Source organism: Arvicola amphibius, chromosome 4, assembly GCF_903992535.2.
Source record: "Arvicola amphibius chromosome 4, mArvAmp1.2, whole genome shotgun sequence".
In the NCBI taxonomy this organism is placed as follows: domain Eukaryota; kingdom Metazoa; phylum Chordata; class Mammalia; order Rodentia; family Cricetidae; genus Arvicola; species Arvicola amphibius.
Genome location: NC_052050.1, coordinates 42,303,693 through 42,322,936, shown reverse-complemented (window position 1 = coordinate 42,322,936; position 19,244 = coordinate 42,303,693). Strand labels below are relative to the sequence as shown.

Genomic DNA, 19,244 nt, shown 5'->3' with positions numbered 1-19,244 from the left:
CAGAGGACAACTTGTGGGAGTCAGTTCTCTCCTAGGGGTTCTGCCAATCAAAATCAGGCTGCCAGGTTTGTGCACCAAGTGCCCTCACCTGCTGCGTCATCTCGCGGGCCCGCAATCTGCTTTATTTTAATGGAAGGGATACTGAGATTCGCCACACCCACTTTTGTGGGGAGACGTGTCTAGGTGAGGTGCTATACGTGTAGCTTCTGCTCTGTGTCTTCTAGGGAACACTAGGGTTTCCTTTATGCTCAGAGGGGTCTCTTGATTGATTGATTGACTTATTTATTTATGCATTTATTTTGAGGAGAGCCAAGGTCTTGCTATGCAGACCCAGCTTTCTAAAACTCAAGATTCCCCTGCCTCAGCCTCCAGGTGCCAGCACTACAGGTGTATGCTGCCACGCCCAGCTCTGGTGTTCTAACATCAGTGGGCAGTGTGGATGGGGACATGATTCCCTATCTTTGGTTTTCTTCTTCCTCTGTGCTAACCCTTCCACATCCTCCAGGGCATCCACAGAAGCCTCGGGCTTCAGGGACAGGGAAGCTGAGCTGCTCACGGGCCCAGGTGGCTTACCTGGTGATAATGGCCAGGTGGGGTGGGTTCATGCAGGCCCCCATAAAGAGCACCACGTTCTCATGTCTGGTCTGCCTGTAGTTCATCACCTCTTTCTTGAACAGCTTCAGGTGGTCCTGATTGTGGCCATCCATCTCCAGCAGCCGAATGGCCACCTCGCCGTGCCAACGGCCTCGGTGCACCCGGCCCCAGCGGCCCTGCCCAATGGGCTCGCCTAGCTCCACCTGTTCAAAGGGGATGTCCCACTCCTGCAGGTACACGCTGGTCTGGCTGGCTTTTCGAGAGATGGGGCCCCGCCAGGGCCGGCGGGAGCTGGGGAGGTCGTCCACCTCGTCCTCATCATCTTCCGCCTCGGATTTGCCAGCCTCAGGCTCCTCGGCCTGAGAGAATGAGATTGAAAGAGAGGGGAGTGAGTCTGGGTCTTCTCTTCCCGGAGTGCTGGCCAGGCACCACCAGGCCTGGCACCTTGGTCTCCTGTCTGAACACGCAGCTTCTGATGCCTAGGCCCACCCCCCGAGCAGCAGTGACATGCTAAGCCATGCTGCTCTGCAGACCCAGGCTTAGTTCATAATTCTGTCTGAAGGTCAAGATGATGGCTTCTTTCTGGGTCTCATGTAGCCCAGGCTAGCCTCCAACTTGCTATGCAGCTGAGGATGACTTTGACCTTTGGATCCTACCATCCCCATCCCCTCGACGTCTGGGGTTACGGGCGTGCACCACCACACCTGGTTAAGATGTCTACTGCGGTCCTTGACACCTCTGAGAACTGCCTATCAAGCTCCCATTATACAGACAGATGGCTACCCCCAGGCCAGGGACTGGGTCTGTGGGCTGGGAGCCGGGACAGGAGAATAGAGGCTCTTACAACTAGCTCTTTACATTATTCTTCCGTTATGCACACCGCACCCACCCACACCTGCTGCAACAGGCTCCACACCCTCACTCCCCCACGGCCCCCACCACCCTGTGCACCCTAAGAGAGGAGAGAGAGGCAGCTATCTTGGGCCTCATGCACGTCGCTCCCACTCACCTCTGCTTCATGAACACCCAGCACATCTGCTTTGGGCTGGTCGTCGGGCCTAAGAGTGAAACGGGCTTTGTCAAGGAGATCCTGGGCTGGGCCAAGGGTGGCCCTAGGGGAGGCTGGGGGTGGGAATGCGGGTGGGCAGTTACCGCCCTGGCCCTTGCAGCACGAGGTGCAGGGTCCCACACTCCTGCCTCTGAGCTGGCTATCACCACCTTGCAGTGTGAACTTATGTTAATTTAACCCCTCTAAGTGGTTGCACTTAGAGACCTACTTCCCTGGCTGAGAACTGAGGGGCCAGGAGACAAGAGCTCAAGGTAACTTAATGGAGAAGGGGATCCAGAGGCAGGACCTAGGTGTAGCAAGTCCATGGACCATGAGTCTGGACCATGAGTCTGCTGCTGTTGTATATGGATAGGAGGCAAATCAACCCCCAGGCTTCAAGAATGAATCAGCTCCATCCCTTACCAGGCTGGCCCAGAACCAGGGGGTCAGATATGTAGGGTTGTGTTGGGAGGTGGTTGGGGAGGGTCAGGTACGTAGGGTTGTGTTGGGAGGGTCAGGTATGTAGGGTTGTGTTGGGAGGTGGTTGGGGAGGGTCAGGTACGTAGGGTTGTGTTGGGAGGGTCAGGTACATAGGGGTGGGTTGGGAGGTGGTTGGGGAGGGTCAGATACGTAGGGTTGTGTTGGGAGGGTCAGGTACGTAGGGGTGGATTGGGAGGGTAAGATATGTAGGGGTGGTTTGGGAGGGTCAGATATGTAGGGATGGGTTGGGAGGGTAAGATATGTAGGGGTGGCTGGGGAGGGTCAGATATGTAGGGGTGGGTTGGGAGGTGGTTGGGAAGGGTCAGATATGTAGGGGTGGGTTGGGAGGGTAAGATATGTAGGGGTGGCTGGGGAGGGTCAGATATGTAGGGGTGGTTGGAAAGAGTCAGATATGTAGGGGTGGCTGGGGAGGGTCAGATATGTAGGGGTGGGTTGGGAGAGTCAGATATGTAGGGGTGGCTGGGGAGGGTCAGATATGTAGGGGTGGTTGGGAAGAGTCAGATATGTAGGGGTGGCTGGGGAGGGTCAGATATGTAGGGGTGGGTTGGGAGGTAGCTGGGGCGGGTCAGATATGTAGGGGTGGGTTGGGAGGTGGCTGGGGAGGGTCATACCGTGTGCTGTCGGCTGTGCTGGAGGGCGGGGCTGCCTGTGCTGAAATGTCTGTGGGAAAGAGAACAGGAGCAAAGTGTGAGCATGCTTTCCTTCATCCCCAAAGACTAGCACACCAGGGACACCCCTTCTCTTCTGAGCTGTCACCTCTGCTTAGGCCCCTTCCACCAGGATCAGCTCATGTTTTGCAAGCTGACACAAACTTAGTCTCTACAGCCTTTGGTCTATGGCTGCCCCAGGCAGAGGCTCTGGGTGAGTGACTCTAGAGACCCCAACAATTAATACCACTGCTGTGGGCTCAAATGACCCCACTGTGGCAAAAGCTAACACTGCTGCCCCCACAGAGGGTCCTTCTGGAAGGAAGCAGGGCTGGCTGTCATCTTTCAAAGTAGGGATACCCTTTGCCTAGCTAGAGGTCAGGCTGGCAGTTACGCGGCACTGATAACATCTGTGGCACCTGGCGCCTGGTGTGGCTGCTGGTCCCGACTCTGAGAGTGGGTGGCTGCTGTCACAGGGCTGCCAAGAAGAGGAAATCCAGTCTGTGCACCAAGAGGCTCCAGGCTGGCAACTAAGGCCGGCCCTGGGACCCTAGGTGGCCCAGCTGTAGCACAAAGACCCACTTCTAGGGCACCAGAAGTAGACACGTCCCCTCCTGAATGGAACACAGAGCCACACGAAGACCGGTGGCCTGCGAGCAGAGCTCTCCTCTCTCCACAAAGAGAACCAGGAAGTGGCAACAGCTCACGCTATCAGAGGCCCCTTTCCTACCCTGGACAAAGACCTTCCCTCTCAGCCCTCAGCTAGTCTCCTTTGCTGGAAGGGTTTCTCCACTGCTGTCAGAGAAACCAGACTCACACAGAAGCTGTGGCCTTCTTATGGGGAGATGCACACGTGAGCGCAACACCCTGGGCAGTGTTGGGGTCCACGGGCCTCAGAAGCATCTGCTATGACCTCTCCAGCCACCTCTATATTGCCTCAGACCGCCAGGCCAGCATATTCACACATGCTCAGGCCACTCCAGAAGCTACACATGTCTTGGGTGAGGTGCGGGGGCGGGGGTGGGGGCAAATGTCTGGGAAGTCTCACACCTGCCTTTAAAAGAGTGTACTGTGCACTCTGTTCTCCTGTGTTTTTGTTCCAATTAGTACACGGAGCCCTACCCCCACCTGCAGGGCATAGCAGGCCACTCGGGAAGAAATGCTGTGGTTCCCCAGTTGTGGGGGGGGGCACTAGTGTACATCCTAGAGCTGGTAACTACAAAGGCTCTGGGAGGTGGGGGATCACACAGAAGACAAAAGGGGTGCACCCAAAGCCCCTGACAGCCTGCACACACACCTGAATAGAATTATGGGGATAATGGTTACCAAATGCTCCAATTCGATTCTTCAAGGGAGCTGATCCGGAGAACAGAAAAGCCTGGAATAACCAAAATACTGGGGCTTCTAGTCTTGGGAAATCAGAGAAAAGACTATTAGAGTTGTCTAAAGCGCATAGGCCCACAGTGTTGGGTACTTCCAGCGGGAGGAGAAAAGCATTGATCTTATTCGGCCTTGAATGGGGAGGAGCATGGCAAATACAGAAGTGTGCAAAAATAGTTTTTGTAGAGGGAATACAAAGGTTGCTTTACTAAGTGGAAATTTGTCCTTCAAGCAATGAGGTAGTTCCACTGAATGCCAGCAGGTGGCACTGTGTGCTAAGGCTGGGAAAGGCAAAGCCAGCTGAGGGATGACGACGGTGCCTGTATTCCCAAATTAGCGTTCTCTTGTCACTCATTTCTTCAGGAGGCATTAGCAAGCAGCCCCCACCCCTCATTCTGAAAACCCAAGTTTTGGGTTCCCTTCCTTGTGTCACTTCTGGGCAGGGTGACCTTGAACCAGGGGCTGCACGGGATGGACTCCAGGGTTCTATCCAGCAAGGTACTGTCCACATTGGGGTTCACATCTCCAGGACATCTGTCCCTCTGGCCCAGCTGCAGAGGGCTCAAGCGCGTGGGGAGAATGCACCAGGCGGGACAGACAGAGGGTCACAGCAAGGGGCAGTGAGTGGACCCATACAGAGGACTCACCTGGGAAGATAAACTGCTGTCTGTGATGAATGAAGCAGGCAGCTTAAAACAGAAGAGGAGGTGAGTCACACGGTGCGAAGGCAGCGCGGGCAAGGGGTGCATGAACTGGGGGGGCAGGTGCTGGTTATTGGCTTAGGTGACTCTGCCTCAGGGGCTCTGGTGAGCAAAGGTGAAGCCATGCAAGAAAAAGGAACCGAACTAGAAAAGAATCAGGTGTGGTGAGCCCAGGAGCGGAGGGGCTGCACTTGAGATGGGGCAAGGGACCATCTCAGCGGTTGCCTTGCTGAATAGCTGTGGCCAGTGAGCACTGGGAAAAGCTACAGCCAGTTTTGTTCTAGAGAATGCACATGAGCCAGGATGGAGTATGGAGAGCAGTGGCTTTGACAATGTCCAACAGTGTGTGCAGAACGGCCTCTCTCCCTTCAGTCTACCCGACCCGGAAGCACCCTGACTGCGCTGCTTGAGCGCTGGATCCTCCCAGTGCTGGGATTCTAGACAGGGAACCCGCATACGCCACTCGCCTTCTGCTTCTGAGATGCTTGTTATCCTGCCTGGGCCAGTTTCCCACACACGGGCTCCATTCCCCTGCTATGTATGTATGGCTTTACAAGTAGCTGGGACTCTGAGTCTAACCTTGACTCTTCGTGAGAAGGTGGTCAGTCTCCCAGTGCCTTACTGTAAGTAGGGGAATACACAAGCTAGCCCAGACTTTCCTATGAGGCTCCTGGACAGCACAGGGCAGGTAGGGGGCGGGAGGGATTCAAGGTCCTTCCCTGCGGGCTCATCCCAGCCCCCCAGGGATCTGCTCACAAGTCCACTAAGACCATGGAGAGATTGAGGCCTCTGTGCAGGGACAATGGGGCCCACTTCCCTTTGGGTCATCTGTCCCTTGTCTTTTCAAACCAGTGCTTCTTAGAAAAACCCAAAGTAGGTTTAGCAAGACACTTGTTCAGAGAGTAAAGGCAGAACAGAACTGAAAAGGACACTAATCCAGGGGGCACCGCTCAGCCACAGGGAGGGACGAAGTGCGGGACAGATGTCACTGTTAAGAGCACCCCAGCCATGAGCATTAAGGCAGGCACAAGAACAAGCGACAGAAAAGTCCGACCCTTTGGCCCCTCACAACCCGGAAAAGAAGTCCCGAAGTCCCCGGTGGGCCCAGAGGCTGCTTGGCCAGCTGCTGGCTATGTATAGGTCAGTGTGGGTACCGCTAGCCAGACGGGATGAGGGGCGTGGTGGCGCCCTGTCTATTTGGGTTTATGTCAGGAACTAGCGATAGGGGGTTGATCTGGACGCTGTGGGTTACGGCAAACAGGAGCATCAGACAGCGGCTTTCCCTTAGGACTGCAAACTGGGTAAGCCCAGGGCCGAGACAGACAGCAGAGCTGCCCTTGCCAAGGATGCCAAGGCAAGAGTTCAGTGCCATGGCGGCGAGTGGGCTTTGCTGTGCTCCCTGGAGACAGGGCAGCCCAGTGTGGTTGATCCAGTGGAACTGAGGGCAAGAAAGGATGAGATCCTGACTTCTTCCTGCAGCTCCTGGGCACTGCATCTGAGGGCGGCGGGGCTCAGCGCTGTCCCTCCAGAGTTGTCCCAGGACTCACTGTCTCCACTTGTTCAGTGGGGACTACCTCATTCTAATTCCCCAGGGTCTCTGGGTGGCACATGAAGATGAGGTCTTGTCTGAGAAGCCAGTCCCAATCACACAACTATATATGCCAGAGGCCCAATGCCCTTTTGTAGGTTTTCTGCTCCATACTGTGCCTGTCACATCACCCTTGAACTCAGAAGTCACCTCTGAGAGAGGGTGAGGCTTGGCAGGAGCCACCACAAGCACAGGCAAGCAGCCTTGGGTCTGACCCTCGCTGTACCACTGTACAACGCAGGGCCGCGGCCACTCCTCCTTTCTCAAGCCCAGCAAACTCATCTATAAGAAGGGTGCAACAGCACCAATCCCACGCTCAACAAATGCTCCACAGACACAGATCTCAGGGGACACCCCTAAGAATCCAGAGGTGAGGTACCTGGGAAGCTGAACCTGCCGTCCCGCTGGCCAGGTGAGGGGTTGGGGGGCGTGGTGGCACTGGAGGGGTTAGATGAGGTCAGGAAGGGCGCCGGTGATGAGGGTGTGGAGGACGTGGTGGAGGATGGGTTGCTGCTGGAGTCCAGGTTCATGGCTGGAGGATGTTCCTGAAGGACCAGAGATGCCGGGCTGGGCAGGGCTGCAAGCTCAACTCAGCCACTGCCAACCTGCTGAAGACTTCCCTTTCTCCCGCTCCTTCCACCTCCATGAGTGGAGGTCAGGCCAAGAGATCCTTGGGGTCCTGTTCTGTAGTCCCAAGATTTCCTGGGACTAATCTATGATGAAAAGACACTTGGAGACCCTCCCCTAAAGGGTTCCTGCCCATCTCTCTTACTGCACTTCCTACTTCCCTCTGGAAGTCCATCTGAGCCCTAGCTGGAACTATGTGTGTTCTTCCTCTTTATCCTCCCATGGCACCCAGCATACTACATCCAGGCCCCTTAACACACATCTTGTCAGCTGCAGACAGCCGAGGTTGGCTTGCTGACGAACACTTCTCCCACCCCAGCACCTGCCTGGCTCTGAACTAGAAACCCAGCTTCTTAATGAATTGGATTTGCACTCTGACCAACATTTTTTCAGTTTCTGCTATGTGCCGGGCACTCTGCAGACAGCAGGGTGATGTCAAGGCACAGAGTCTGCAGTTTTGTGATCTTGTCCTAAAAGCACAAGGAGAACCCACAAAACTCCACAAGAGGGCTGGAGAGATGGCTCAGTGGTTAAGAGCACTGCCTGCTCTTCCAAAGGTCCTGAGTTCAATTTCCGGCAACCACATGGTGGCTCACAACCATCTGTAATGAGGTCTGGTGCCCTCTTCTGGTCTGCAGACATACACACAGACAGAATATTGTATACATAAAAAAAAAAAAAAAAAACCTCCACAAGAGGCAACAGCTTGGGCCAGTGTTGCCTGCCATCTTGCAGGGTTAAGAATTAAAGGACTGGGGGCGGGGGCATATGGCTCAGCTGGTGTGGTGCTTGCCTAGCACACAAAGCCCTAGTTTTGGTCCTGGTACTGCAAAAAGTGGGCATAGTGGAACAGGCCTGTAATCCCAGCACTCAGGAGGCAGAGGCAGAGGCAGGAGGATCCCAAGTCCAAAGTCAGTCTTAGCTACAAAGTGAGTTTGAGACCAGTCTGGGGATACACGAGACCTTGTATCAAAAAAGAAAGGGGGATGGGGTGGGGGCGTGGGGGGAATTCAGAGCTAGAGACTCCAGGAACTGACTGCAGGGGCAGGCCTGGTTTATCACACACTGCAGCTTCAATACCTGTCCAGCCCTGTCTTGCAAAAGGCAGGTGACAGGCTCAAACCTTGGACAGGTGTGGTTTCTAGTCAGAATGAAATAGCTTCTGGATTTTAAAGACATTTGAGTATCATTTGCACGTGCACATATGTGAACACGTTTTTACACGTGTGTGGAGGCCAGAGGCTGAGACACTAGATACCACTTCCCACCTTGTTTTCGGAGGCAGTGTCTTTCATTGATCTGACCAGACTGGCTCATCAGCAAGGATCTTCCTGTCTCCACTTGTCTTGTACTTAGGATCACAGGTGCACCACTATGCCTGGCTTTTTGTTGTTTCATATTGAGACAGGGTCTCCCTACATAGTCCTGGCTGGCTTGAAACTTGCTATGCAGACCAGGCTGCCCATGAACTCACAGGGATCCGCCTGCCTCTGCCTCCTGGGTGCTGGGATTAAAGGTGTGAGCTTTATGGCTCTCATGCTTGGTTTTGTATGTGGGTGTTGGGCATCAGAATCCAGGCCCTAAGCGATCACGCTATGGACTGAGCCGTCTCTCCAGCCCCAGAGACATTTAGTTTATTAATTACCTTCTACCTATGGGAGGGGATTTTCTAATTAGGACGGATTAAAGCAGGGCTTTTCTAGTTGTGTTGATAAGGACTACACACCAGATTCTGGTCAGTAACTACGAGGCTGGGCTGTGCCCCTTAGGACAGAGCGGGGTAGATGGCTTGGAGCTCGGGACCTGGGCACCCAGGGATCCTGGGATCAGGGGGTGCAGTCTGCAAGGGAAGCCAGTATGGCAGGGGTGGAGGAAATTCAGGCTCAGCTCTTCTGCCTGCAGCTTTGTGCAATAGCATCAGGTATGATGCAGGCTGCCTGAGATTCCTACCAGGGTTCTACTACTTCTTAGCTGGGTGGCTCTGGGCAACTTCCTTGACCTCTCTGAGCTTCCATTTCCTTAGCCTCACACCGTGACTTATGCCAGGGCACTGCTGTGTGGATTTGTAGCAAAACGAAAGGCGGGCATGTAGTTCACAGTAGATATCTAATGTTTGCCCATTTGACCCGCTATCTTGGACCAAACAGTACTTGGGATCATGCTTTAAGACTTAACCAAGCTAAAAGGCCAAAAAGCCAAAAGGCCCAAGAGGGGTCTAGGAGCACTTTGGGTTAGGTGGATTGCAGATCTGGTTCAATACCTTTATTTCCTAGGGCAGAAAGGAAAGCCTTAGACAAAACAGGGTCCAACCTGTTAGTGTCACGTATAACAAGCTTCTCTCTTCCAAGACCTGAGGCTGGGGGTGACCAGTGCACCCTGAAGCTCACAGAGCTGAAGTTGGCCTGGCCTGCCAGGATGGCTGGCCTGACTCTCATTCTGTCCCCACTCCAAGGCTGTGGATCCCTCCCCCACCCCCAGTCCCCAGCCTCTCTGCACCTGTGCGGCTCTGACACACGTCTAACCGGAGCTGCAGTGTCACCCAAGGACAGGTCGCAGCGGCTGCACCACAGGCACCCACTCAGTGACCCCAAACAGATGCTTCTGACTGTCTAGCATGTGCAGGGGACAAAGTGGATGTAACAGATGTGTGGGAGGGAACAGTACTGCCTGGATATCTGGGGACATCTGTGAAAAAGGGACTGGGGTGGGGAGGTGGCTAAAGGAGAAGTTAGAGAGGAATGAGACAGGTACTCTTGCCCCCCAGCAATAGGAGCCCCATCCTAGTGCCTGTGCGTGAAACACTGTTATCCGGCTCCAAACAATCCACGAGGGGAGCTCAGAGGGATAGAGCCACTCATTTAAGGTCACAGAAGCACAAAAGGGGATGGTGGAGACTCACAGCCATGGCTGAGGACCCGCGGGACTGTGTTCCCCTGAACGACAGTATGTTGAAATCTAGGCCCCCTCCCCCCCCACCGTGGTGCTATTGGGAAGCTGCTCAGACCATGAGGATGGTGTCTTCATAAACAGGGTCATTGCCCATATCAGAGAGGTCAGGGCAGCTTGCTGGGCTCTTCCATTATGTGAAGACACAGTGAGGGACCATGAGGAATGGGCTCTGGGAAACCTGGGCCTCAGTTTTTCCACCTGTAACACGGAGCATGTACATGCCCCTCAGAACTAGGTTTTGGGCACACAGTAGGTACTTAGGAAATGCCGGCTCAGAAATGCCAGGGGTAGGGGGTCATGGGAATCACCACATACAACTCCAACATGGACAGAACCACACCCGGGATGTGGCTAAGCCAAGATCCCTGGTGCGCCCCAACCTTGTCTGTGCCACAGATCTTGGATTGTGGTGTGGTGTCCCACTTCCCCAGTAAGCCTGATGAGGGGGTGTTTTGTGAAGGACATCCAGGGCTGGGGCTGGCAGTGCTCTTCTGACGCAAGTGCAGACCCCAGGGCACTGCCAGCTTACCTTCTTTGTCAGGGCCTTGGGCAGGGTTCCAAAATGGGGCTCTGATGCTCTGTCCACCGGGTTGTTGATGTCTGAGGGGACAGACTCTGTCCTCCGGAGCCTGGCTACTGTTTGGAGAGGAGGGAATCCGTTAGCAGGAACAGATACCACCGAGATGCACCGTATTCCTGGAAGTGGGAGAGGGCAAGAGCAGGCACTCACGTGGGAGGAAGGATATTCTGCAGGCGGGGGCTTCCTTCGTGCACCTGTTGTGACATTTCAACCTGCAAAGGGGGAAAGTTAGCATGTAAGGGGTACCCAGAGTTACCCAGATGACCCTGACACAGCTTCAGTTTCCCCAAAGCTCAACAGTGTTAGCTTCAAGGTGTGGGGGCACCCTGTGTGCCACAGCCACTGTCTTCTATGTCCCCACAAACCCCTCTCCTGTTTTTAAGGGGAACTACCTTCACTTCCAAAAGCTTGGGAAAATCTGACCTTAAAGAAACATTCCAGAGGTCACCAGCATCAGCAGGGGCCCTGAAGCTCCCAAGGGTGCTCTCATTCAGGCACGGGCTAGTCTGATGGGCAGTCCCCAGGCAGGAATGGGGAGAGCTGGGTTCCCCTTTGGGACTAGCCAGTTGGTCCCACAAGTCTCAATGTTCCTACTAACAAAGTGGGTGATGGAGCTACTATAAGCACAGGGCAGTGTGTAGCTCAGGGGCCGCCATGTGCTGGCCACACCTGCATGGGAGCTGAGGATCTCATTTATAGCCAAATGACCAGTTTGCTCAGAGGTCAGAGAGTCCTCAGGATACAGTTCATCATGAGACCCTGTCGCCTCCGCCCTGATGACAGCTCAGGAGTAGCCACTCATGGGAGCTCAGACAGGCTGAGCAGATCAGCTCCCCCATGTCTAAATGGTAAACACGAAGCCCAGAAAGGGCAAGTGCCCTACTCCACGTCACACAGCAACAACAGGGCACGGGCGGCTAGGAAATGAAAGTCCAGGCCACCCTCTGTAAGGTGTGTGGGCAACCAGATAGCAGATGCCAGTCTGTTGGCTCTCACTGTTCCCCACTCATGTCCCTTCCCACTGAAAGCCGAGCAGCAACACGGCCAGTCTCTACCTCTCCTCACTCTGCCCAGGCATAGGGTAACTCTGCTGCCACTGCCCGTCCCTCCGGCCCGTCTCTCAACTTCAGAGCTCCTCCTAGATCCCGGAGAGTCCTCGCTTTCTTCCTGGCCTTCGAATTCTTTCTTTCCTCACTCTACCTTGGAAACTTCTTTGTTTTTCAAAACCCACTGCAGATATCCCTTCCTTCCAGGAGTGCCTTACTTCACCCTTCACACGGAAGGAGTGCCCAGTGGCACTGTGAGCAGCTGGCTAGGGAGAGCCCTCGAGTCTGACCTGACAGGGGCTGTTACAGGGACAGGCGCCCGCTCCCCCCCCACCCGCCAGCACCTGCTCCCCCCCCCCCCCCCCCCCGCCAGCACCTGCAGTGTTTGCACTTCACTCCGAACATCATGCTCTTCTGGCACACGTTGCAGACCTGTGACAACCATGACTTTGTGGAGAACCTGCAGGGGCAGAAACGTGTGGAGATCAGAGCCTGACCTCCGGAGGGGTCCCATGCATGGCGCGCAAGGGGGGGGGGAAGGGGTTGCAGCTTCCCCCAGGCATAGGATTTCCCAGCTGCTGTCAGTGTCTTAAAGCTTGTGTGGCCACCGGCACCAAGTGTGGCATCAGCAATCAAAGCACCGGTGTGCACGACCCCCTCGGACCCAGCAATTCCAGTCTTTGGTATTTACTCAACATGGTAGTCCCAGGGATGAGATGTCACGTGACCTGTGGACACTGCGCTGCTGCAGCCATACACCACAGTGAGGCTGGAAATACCATGTCTACCAGTAGGGGTCCACAGTGCCACCCCCCACACAGAGAACACATGCAGCTCTTTCCACACACGTGTGCAACCACCTCCAAATCTCAGTATCAGATGACCGAACTAAGTCGAATAGGACATGATGCCACTGCTATGAAGGTCAAGCACAGGAAAAGGTCAGCTGTGATGACAGACTTGGACCATAATGGCAGGTGGCAGCATAGTCAGCCGGGAAGAGCCAAAGATGACTCTCAGGGTGCTGGACCGCTCTTCATCTTCATCGCACACACTGGGGCACAGCTATAAACTCCTATGTATGTTTGGCTCTCTGTAGAGCACATGGACTTAAAGAGGAGAATAAAGCAAAGCATGGAGCTGTAATATGTGCAGTTCTGTGTGAGCAAGGAAACACCACACACACACACCCCTGTGTAAATCACTCCCAGATGGGTACATGACCTATCTGCAGGCACACTGAGAAGCCGGGGCAAGAGTGGCAGGGACTCTCCTCTCTACCCCTTGAAACCTCTTCAATTTTAAGCATATGTACTGTAAGTCTAAAATCTGCCTAAACAAAAGCAAAAACAAACCAGAAGATAGACTGGAAGGAGAGGAGGGACTTAAGGGGAGTGGTGTCCTTCAGCACAAAAGCACAAGGCCAGCCCAGGGAAACACAGCCAGCCCTTTCAATTTTGGAGGAAAGCGCTTTTTGAAAACACAGTTCATCATAGTAACAGCAGAATGACTGGCGACAGTGTTTGTGGAGCGGTTTGTAACACACCCACAAACATTAGCTCACTTGAGGATTTCAACCACCTCCAAGAGTTAGGCGGGTCCAGGAATCATCTTGAAAACCAACTCAGAGAGGTGGGCAATGGTCTAGCCTAGCTGTGTGTGCCCAGAGCCTCTTCCCTGAGATAGCGGCTGAGTGATTCTGGTGAGGGCAAAACTCCAAGCAGAGGTCCCTCTGTACCGAGGTTCAGGCTGTGCTCCTGCAGTGACCTCAGATGCACTGCTCAACCCTTGGGAGCTAGAACTCCCCTTTGGGTGAGAACTTGAGGCCAGCATCAGCACAGCTGGAAAATAGCCCACAGTTTCCATGGAAACCACAGGCCCTAGCAAGTTGCAGTGCCCTTGAGACCCTGACAGTGTCCTCTGTTGTGATTAGAACAGACTTTAGCAGGGACAACCAGAGCATGGTCAACCCAAGGCACTATCCTGCAATCTATCCAGAACTCTGTGGCCAGCACACTCCAGTCTCACAAGCACTGAGGCCAGACCTCTGGAGGGTCCTTGCCACAGGTCTCCAGCAGCCCTCTCTTATATGAACAAACATTAATCCCTGGGATTGTGAAAATCCAGATTGTTGCTGGGTGAGATGGTACACACATTTAATCCCAGCAGTTGTGAGGCAGAGGCAAGAGGATCTCTGTGAGTATGAGGCTAGCCTGGTCTACACAGCCAGTCCAGGCCATCAAGGGCTATACAGTGAAATCCTGATGGTGAGACCCAAAGGCTCTGGAAAAATGGATTCTCAAGCTCCACAGAGTACCCTGACTGACAGCATGACGCAGAGGCGAATGTGGAAGAAGGTTGGGGTTTCTGCCCATGACTGTGGCCCTGTTTCTCTCCAACCCGGAGAAGGTAGGAGAGTGTTTTCCCTCAGCAGGATGAGAACAAGACCCAAGGAGGTGCAGATGAGGGACAAGAAGGCCCAAGAGGTGTCTGATTAATAAGTCAAGAATTCAAGGTGGGTTCGAATCTGTTCACCACAAGACAAGCAGGCAAGCCAGAAGCAATGGGCGGCCAGAACAGACCCAACAATGCCCTGTGGAGCCCAGGCCAGCTCTGTACTTCCCCACAGCTGAACCTACCTGTGTGTCACTGAGAGCCCGATATCCCTGCGTACCAACTGTGGGGATCCATGAGGGAGATCTGTGGGGGAAGGAAGCCAGGTCAGGAGAATGAGGAGGCTCTGTGGGGCTGGCTCAGAGGTCACAGGCTAGATGGGGCATGGCGCTCTGTTGTACAACACGGAAATGCCTCACTGAACCAACATCCATCAAGGCGGGATGGGCCAGACCCAGCCAGACAAGGAGAACAGGAATCAGCCTCACGCTGGATGGCTCTCCAGCACGTGTCTCTGCCCAGCTCTGCAGTGGGCACACTCATGGGTCTACCTATGATGGGTCTGCTGGAGAGGCAGCTGGAATGCAAAGGCAAGGGAAGTTCATATGCATGCCAGCCTCTTGCCCCCTTTTATGGGCATCTACTTTTAGGGCTCAATATTGGCTAATTCTGGTTAAACAGGAGGAAACTTGACCTCAGCGGAGGGAACAGGGCTGGTCAGCCATGCAACTCCACCGTACCCTTCCAGCCAGCCACACTCAGGAGGCAGGTCTTGCTGAGCTGGTGGAAGAGCAAGCGGAGGGGGTGGTTCTTCTGGGCCATCCCTTGGGGACGTCCCTGGTTCCTCTTTCTCTGCCAGGGAGAACCACAGGCTTGGAGGGCCCCCTCTGCTTACCTTCTGCAGCCCTGGGGGCTCCCTTTCCTGACATGGGTTCCTCTAAGAGAAGGCATCCCAGTGTTTAAGGCAAGGTCGGCTTTGCAGGGGAACAGCAGCTGGATACTGTCTATCACCCATAGTCTATTCTCTGAACCCCATTCTCTGAGACCCCCCAAAAAAGATTCAGGGACCCATGACTCCTCAGTGCTGATCAGTAGACTATTGCCGGTTTTGTCCTTGATAGACAGGGCCTGGATTTTATCAACGGATCAAAGGTCTCCATAACCCAGAAAAATCAGGAGCACGGTGCTCAATGTCCCTTGAGTCAGCACCCCCCCCGCAGGGTAGCTACTGCCCCTCTCTCCTGATGTTCGTTCACACAGATGGTACTCACAACACACCGACTCATCTAAGGCCAGGCACCATCGATTCAAGAGCACAAGGAGGGTGTAAGTCCTCCCTTCACACCAAAGAACTGTGACCGTGACCAAAGGTCCTTGGCCACCCACAGCCCTGTCACCTGCAGCTCTCTGGCACATCCCCAAGAGGCTGCTGCCCCTCGACTTCCTCCTAAGGTCACCCCACTCGGCCAAGGTCATCTAAACACACCACTCTGAGAGCTGGGAGCTGCCAGCTACAGAGAAACAATGGGAAAGCGAGAGAGCAGGCGTCATGTCGGCCACAAGGACGCAACCGTGTGTGTCAGGTAGCACTGATCTGGATCTAGACAGAATCCTGGTCCTGAGAGCCCCACAGCCTCACTGCTGTGGTCCCGACACCACCACAGCCACTGGAGAATAAGTAGTGATATCCAGGACTATCCGAGGGTCAGAGGCGTGGGCTTTAGTAACAGTCCCGGAGAGAGAAAAGCAGGTACCCTCCTCCTCTCCTTACCCGAGTCTTCCTGGGACCCTGCAGGAAGGACTCAAGGACTGTCACTGCCTGACAAGGCCTGCCTGCCCTCTCTCCCGGGCCTCTGTTATCAGCTGGCTAGCAGGACAACAAATCACCACTTCACATAGGAAACCCCAGACACTGCTGCTTCTCTCTCAGAGCACCCAAGGCAGACCCAGGAGGCCGGGCTGACCCCTCTGCAGTTTGTAAGTCTCTGTGAGGGCCTGAGCTGCCCCGGAAATGCCTGTCTCCTAGAGAGGGGAGTCCTGAGATCTCGGCAGGGCAGGGCACTTGGTGGATGACGTCTCCTAGACAGAGCACAGCTTTCTGAGGCAGCTTAGAGAAAGGAGTAGGCACAGGGGTCACTAGAGCGATGGCAGGGTGGAGACAGGCTTGGTACTGAGCTCATGTGCACCAAGTGAGACACTTTCAAAGTCTCCACTTCCCATGGGCTGCACTAAGGCCAGGCTGTCATTTAAGGCCAGCTGTCATTTCGCGGAGTGGTTGCCAGCACTTCTGCTTCTGCACTAGGCAGCCAGCCAATGGGGCTAAGGTAGGGGCCAGAGAAATCCACCCTAGCCAGGGACAGCGACTTGAACATGATTTCCGGTGGTAGAAGGGATGAAAATGAATTGTTCTTACCAAACCTGGAGAGACAAAAAGAAAAAGGGGGTGATGTCACCACACTGGCTCAACCTGTGCCTGGAAAACTACCTAGTGATAGACTAGGTCAAGAGCTGACAAGGGTCAGAGGCCTGGCTCTGTGTAAGCCCTGCTAGCCACCCAGCAAGGCATACTTAACTCTTTTTTTCACCGAGGAAACAGTAGCTTCCTCGGTCACCTGACCCATGGGGGTTGTGTGCCCAAGGTCCAGGAAGGGGGTGGGTGGGTTGGTGTGTTAGAGAGACAGGGGACTGAGGAGCAGAGCAGGGATTCAGCTGTGCAAAGCAAAAGGTGGATTCCAGGAAGGGTCAAGTAGGGAGGTGCTCTGAGCAAGCCTGCCTTCTCTGCTGGAACTCCCCCTTCCCAAAGAAGGCAGGGGGCTAGGGAAATGAGGACTTCCTGTTGCCCTGGGAGTTACCAGGGAGCCTTTGTCAGGGCTGAATCAGGTGGCTGGGTTTGAGGGGAATGGACTCAGAATCCTGAGGTCTGAAGGCAGTGTTCCTGGCTTGAGGATCTGCTCCCTGTGTGAACACGGGACAAAGCCACTGCTCTTCCCAGGCTAGATGAGAAACAAGGCCATCGGCTTCAGGCCACCGCGAGGACCTGCAATGGACCACGCAGCAATTCTCCCATTCTCTACAGCTGCACCTGGTGACGTCGGGGCTTGGTTACACAGCTGGATGGGGGCGCATACAAGGATTTTTCTAGGTTTCTGCTCCATGGTCAATAGTGCCATGCATCTCAGCCACCCAGAGTCTGACATGTAATGGGCCCAAGATAGGCTGCACGTGAGCAGAAAGGCAAGAAGGCCACCAAGGCCCTGGGAACCCTCTAGAAAAGGAGTCGTGTCACAGAAAAAAGGGTAATAAGAAAAAGAACCCACAACTGTCTAAACACCCACCGGAAGGGACACACCGACTAAGTTAAATGCTGGCATGCCACAAGCAGGTTTTTGGGTCAGGTTGCTTTGATTATTACAGATATTGGTAGTGGCGGTGAGGAGACAGGGACACTTTTTATGGTGGTACCTCAGAGGTACCACGAGCCACCCACGCTCCTGCCTTTGGGCCACGTGTAAATGCTATTTAAAGAGTTGTTATACTGTGTTGTTAAGAAACAAGGATAAGAGAAAAACTGCAGGCACACCCATTTTTCTCCCAGGTGTTTTTTATGTGTGCTGGAGATGGAAATGTTCTATCACGAAAGCCCGTCCCCAGCTCTTTCCCAGTATTTTCAGTCCTTCAACGGTGGATCCTCAGATGCAACCCATGAACACGGGGAAGGAACTCTATATAATTGCCAGTACACAACATCTAGAATTCTGTTTGGTCTGTCAGTGACCAGTAATGTTCTAGACAGGAGCTGTTCCGCTAGCCTACGAGAATGAAGTCTTTGGCATTTTAAGCACTGGAGATACAGGGCTGGTTTGTTAATGTGGCCTAGTCTAGCCTATCCTGACGGATATATGGCACCATTTTATATATTTCTGTATGTACAGAAAGAGATCTGTTGGGATTCGGTCCAGCTGCATCAAAGAGATGGCCACCTATTTTTTTCTCCACACTTCTGTGTGGGTTGACTTTTATCAGTCCTTTGTATGTACCTAAGAGGAAGTCAGAGAGCAAACGTACCTCATTGGGGAGACTTCATCGATTCGGTTTCCAAGCTGGGATTCATGCGACTTGCTCCGCGTGAGTGTGGGGAAGTTGGGCAGCAGCTGGAAGACCTTGCGGCTTGGCGGTGGGGGTGTCCTCGGCGGCTTCAGCTTGGTGTGCCGTCGTAGCTGGGGTGTGGTAGGGGGTGTGATGAAGCTGTGCAGGGCCCGGGGGGTCAGCCGGCCGCTGGCGTGCAAGGGAATACAGGTGTCCGAGAGGCCCTCACTGAGGCCAGGAACTGGAGAGTCCGAGGCAGGCAGGGCTGACACGGAGATGGAACGTGGGCCCTGTGTGCTGGCACCCACTCTGCCCAGCGGGGAGAGCATGTCCACTGAAGGTCCCGAACTGCTTTCCCGCTGTGCATCTGCCGAACTCCAACCAGAGTCCTCTTTGTGTTCCCCTCCTGTGGGCCAAGGGGTCAGTCAGAAATACAAGGGATGAGGGTGCCATTACTATCAAAAGCACGGCACTTTGAGGTGACACTGTTCCTCAGCGGCAGCAGGCTCTGCTCCCAGCTCTGGCTTGTCAGGGGCTCTCGTGCACCCAAGAGCGCCTTCCATGGTGCTCAATCTACTCAAGGGGGAGAATGCTGGGATACCCACCCCAGAGTGGGACATCAGAAAAGGAAGAGGTGACAGATCCTGTAAAAAACAGAGGTATTGCGGAAGGGAAAATTCTGCTGTAGGCCATTAGCTGGGTGGGGATGGGAGGGGGCACACACCTGTGATCCCACTATTCAGGGAGGTAAAGGTGGAAGGATCAGAAGTTCAAGAGCATCCTTGACTACATGGTGAGTTCAAGGTCAGTCTAGGCTACAGGAGACCCTGCTTCAAACACCAAAAAGGAAAACAAGAAAAAAGTCTTCACACATCAGCTGTGTGTGGTGGTGCATGCCCGTCAGAGACCCTGTTTACAGGGTAAGACCTCGTCTCAAAAACAAAACAAAGCAGAACAAACATTAAACTAAAGCCAAGAATTCAGCCAGGCTTGGTGGCACACGTCTGTACCACAGCACTCAGGGAGCTGACATCAGAGGACGGTGAGCTCATGGCCAACACAGACTACATAGGAAGAAAAGACCAGAGACCGAGAGGGGAAAT

General features: G+C 54.2%; 1 protein-coding gene across 5 annotated transcripts in view; it reads right to left on the bottom strand.

Annotated features, from left to right (window-relative positions):
- Positions 1-19,244, bottom strand: part of Ksr1 (kinase suppressor of ras 1) — a 142,577-nt gene that overhangs the window by 21,771 nt on the left and 101,562 nt on the right. For all 5 annotated transcript variants that reach the window (XM_038328671.1, XM_038328674.1, XM_038328672.1 and 2 more), the window contains exons 4-13: positions 18,121-18,547; positions 16,469-16,473; positions 14,301-14,361; positions 12,038-12,121; positions 10,766-10,827; positions 10,565-10,671; positions 6,839-7,004; positions 2,755-2,803; positions 1,604-1,652; positions 574-953 (exon numbers count right to left, since the gene is read on the bottom strand). In XM_038328671.1, the coding sequence (XP_038184599.1) occupies positions 574-953; positions 1,604-1,652; positions 2,755-2,803; positions 6,839-7,004; positions 10,565-10,671; positions 10,766-10,827; positions 12,038-12,121; positions 14,301-14,361; positions 16,469-16,473; positions 18,121-18,547 (1,390 nt within the window). The remainder of the gene's footprint in view (positions 1-573; positions 954-1,603; positions 1,653-2,754; positions 2,804-6,838; positions 7,005-10,564; positions 10,672-10,765; positions 10,828-12,037; positions 12,122-14,300; positions 14,362-16,468; positions 16,474-18,120; positions 18,548-19,244) is intronic.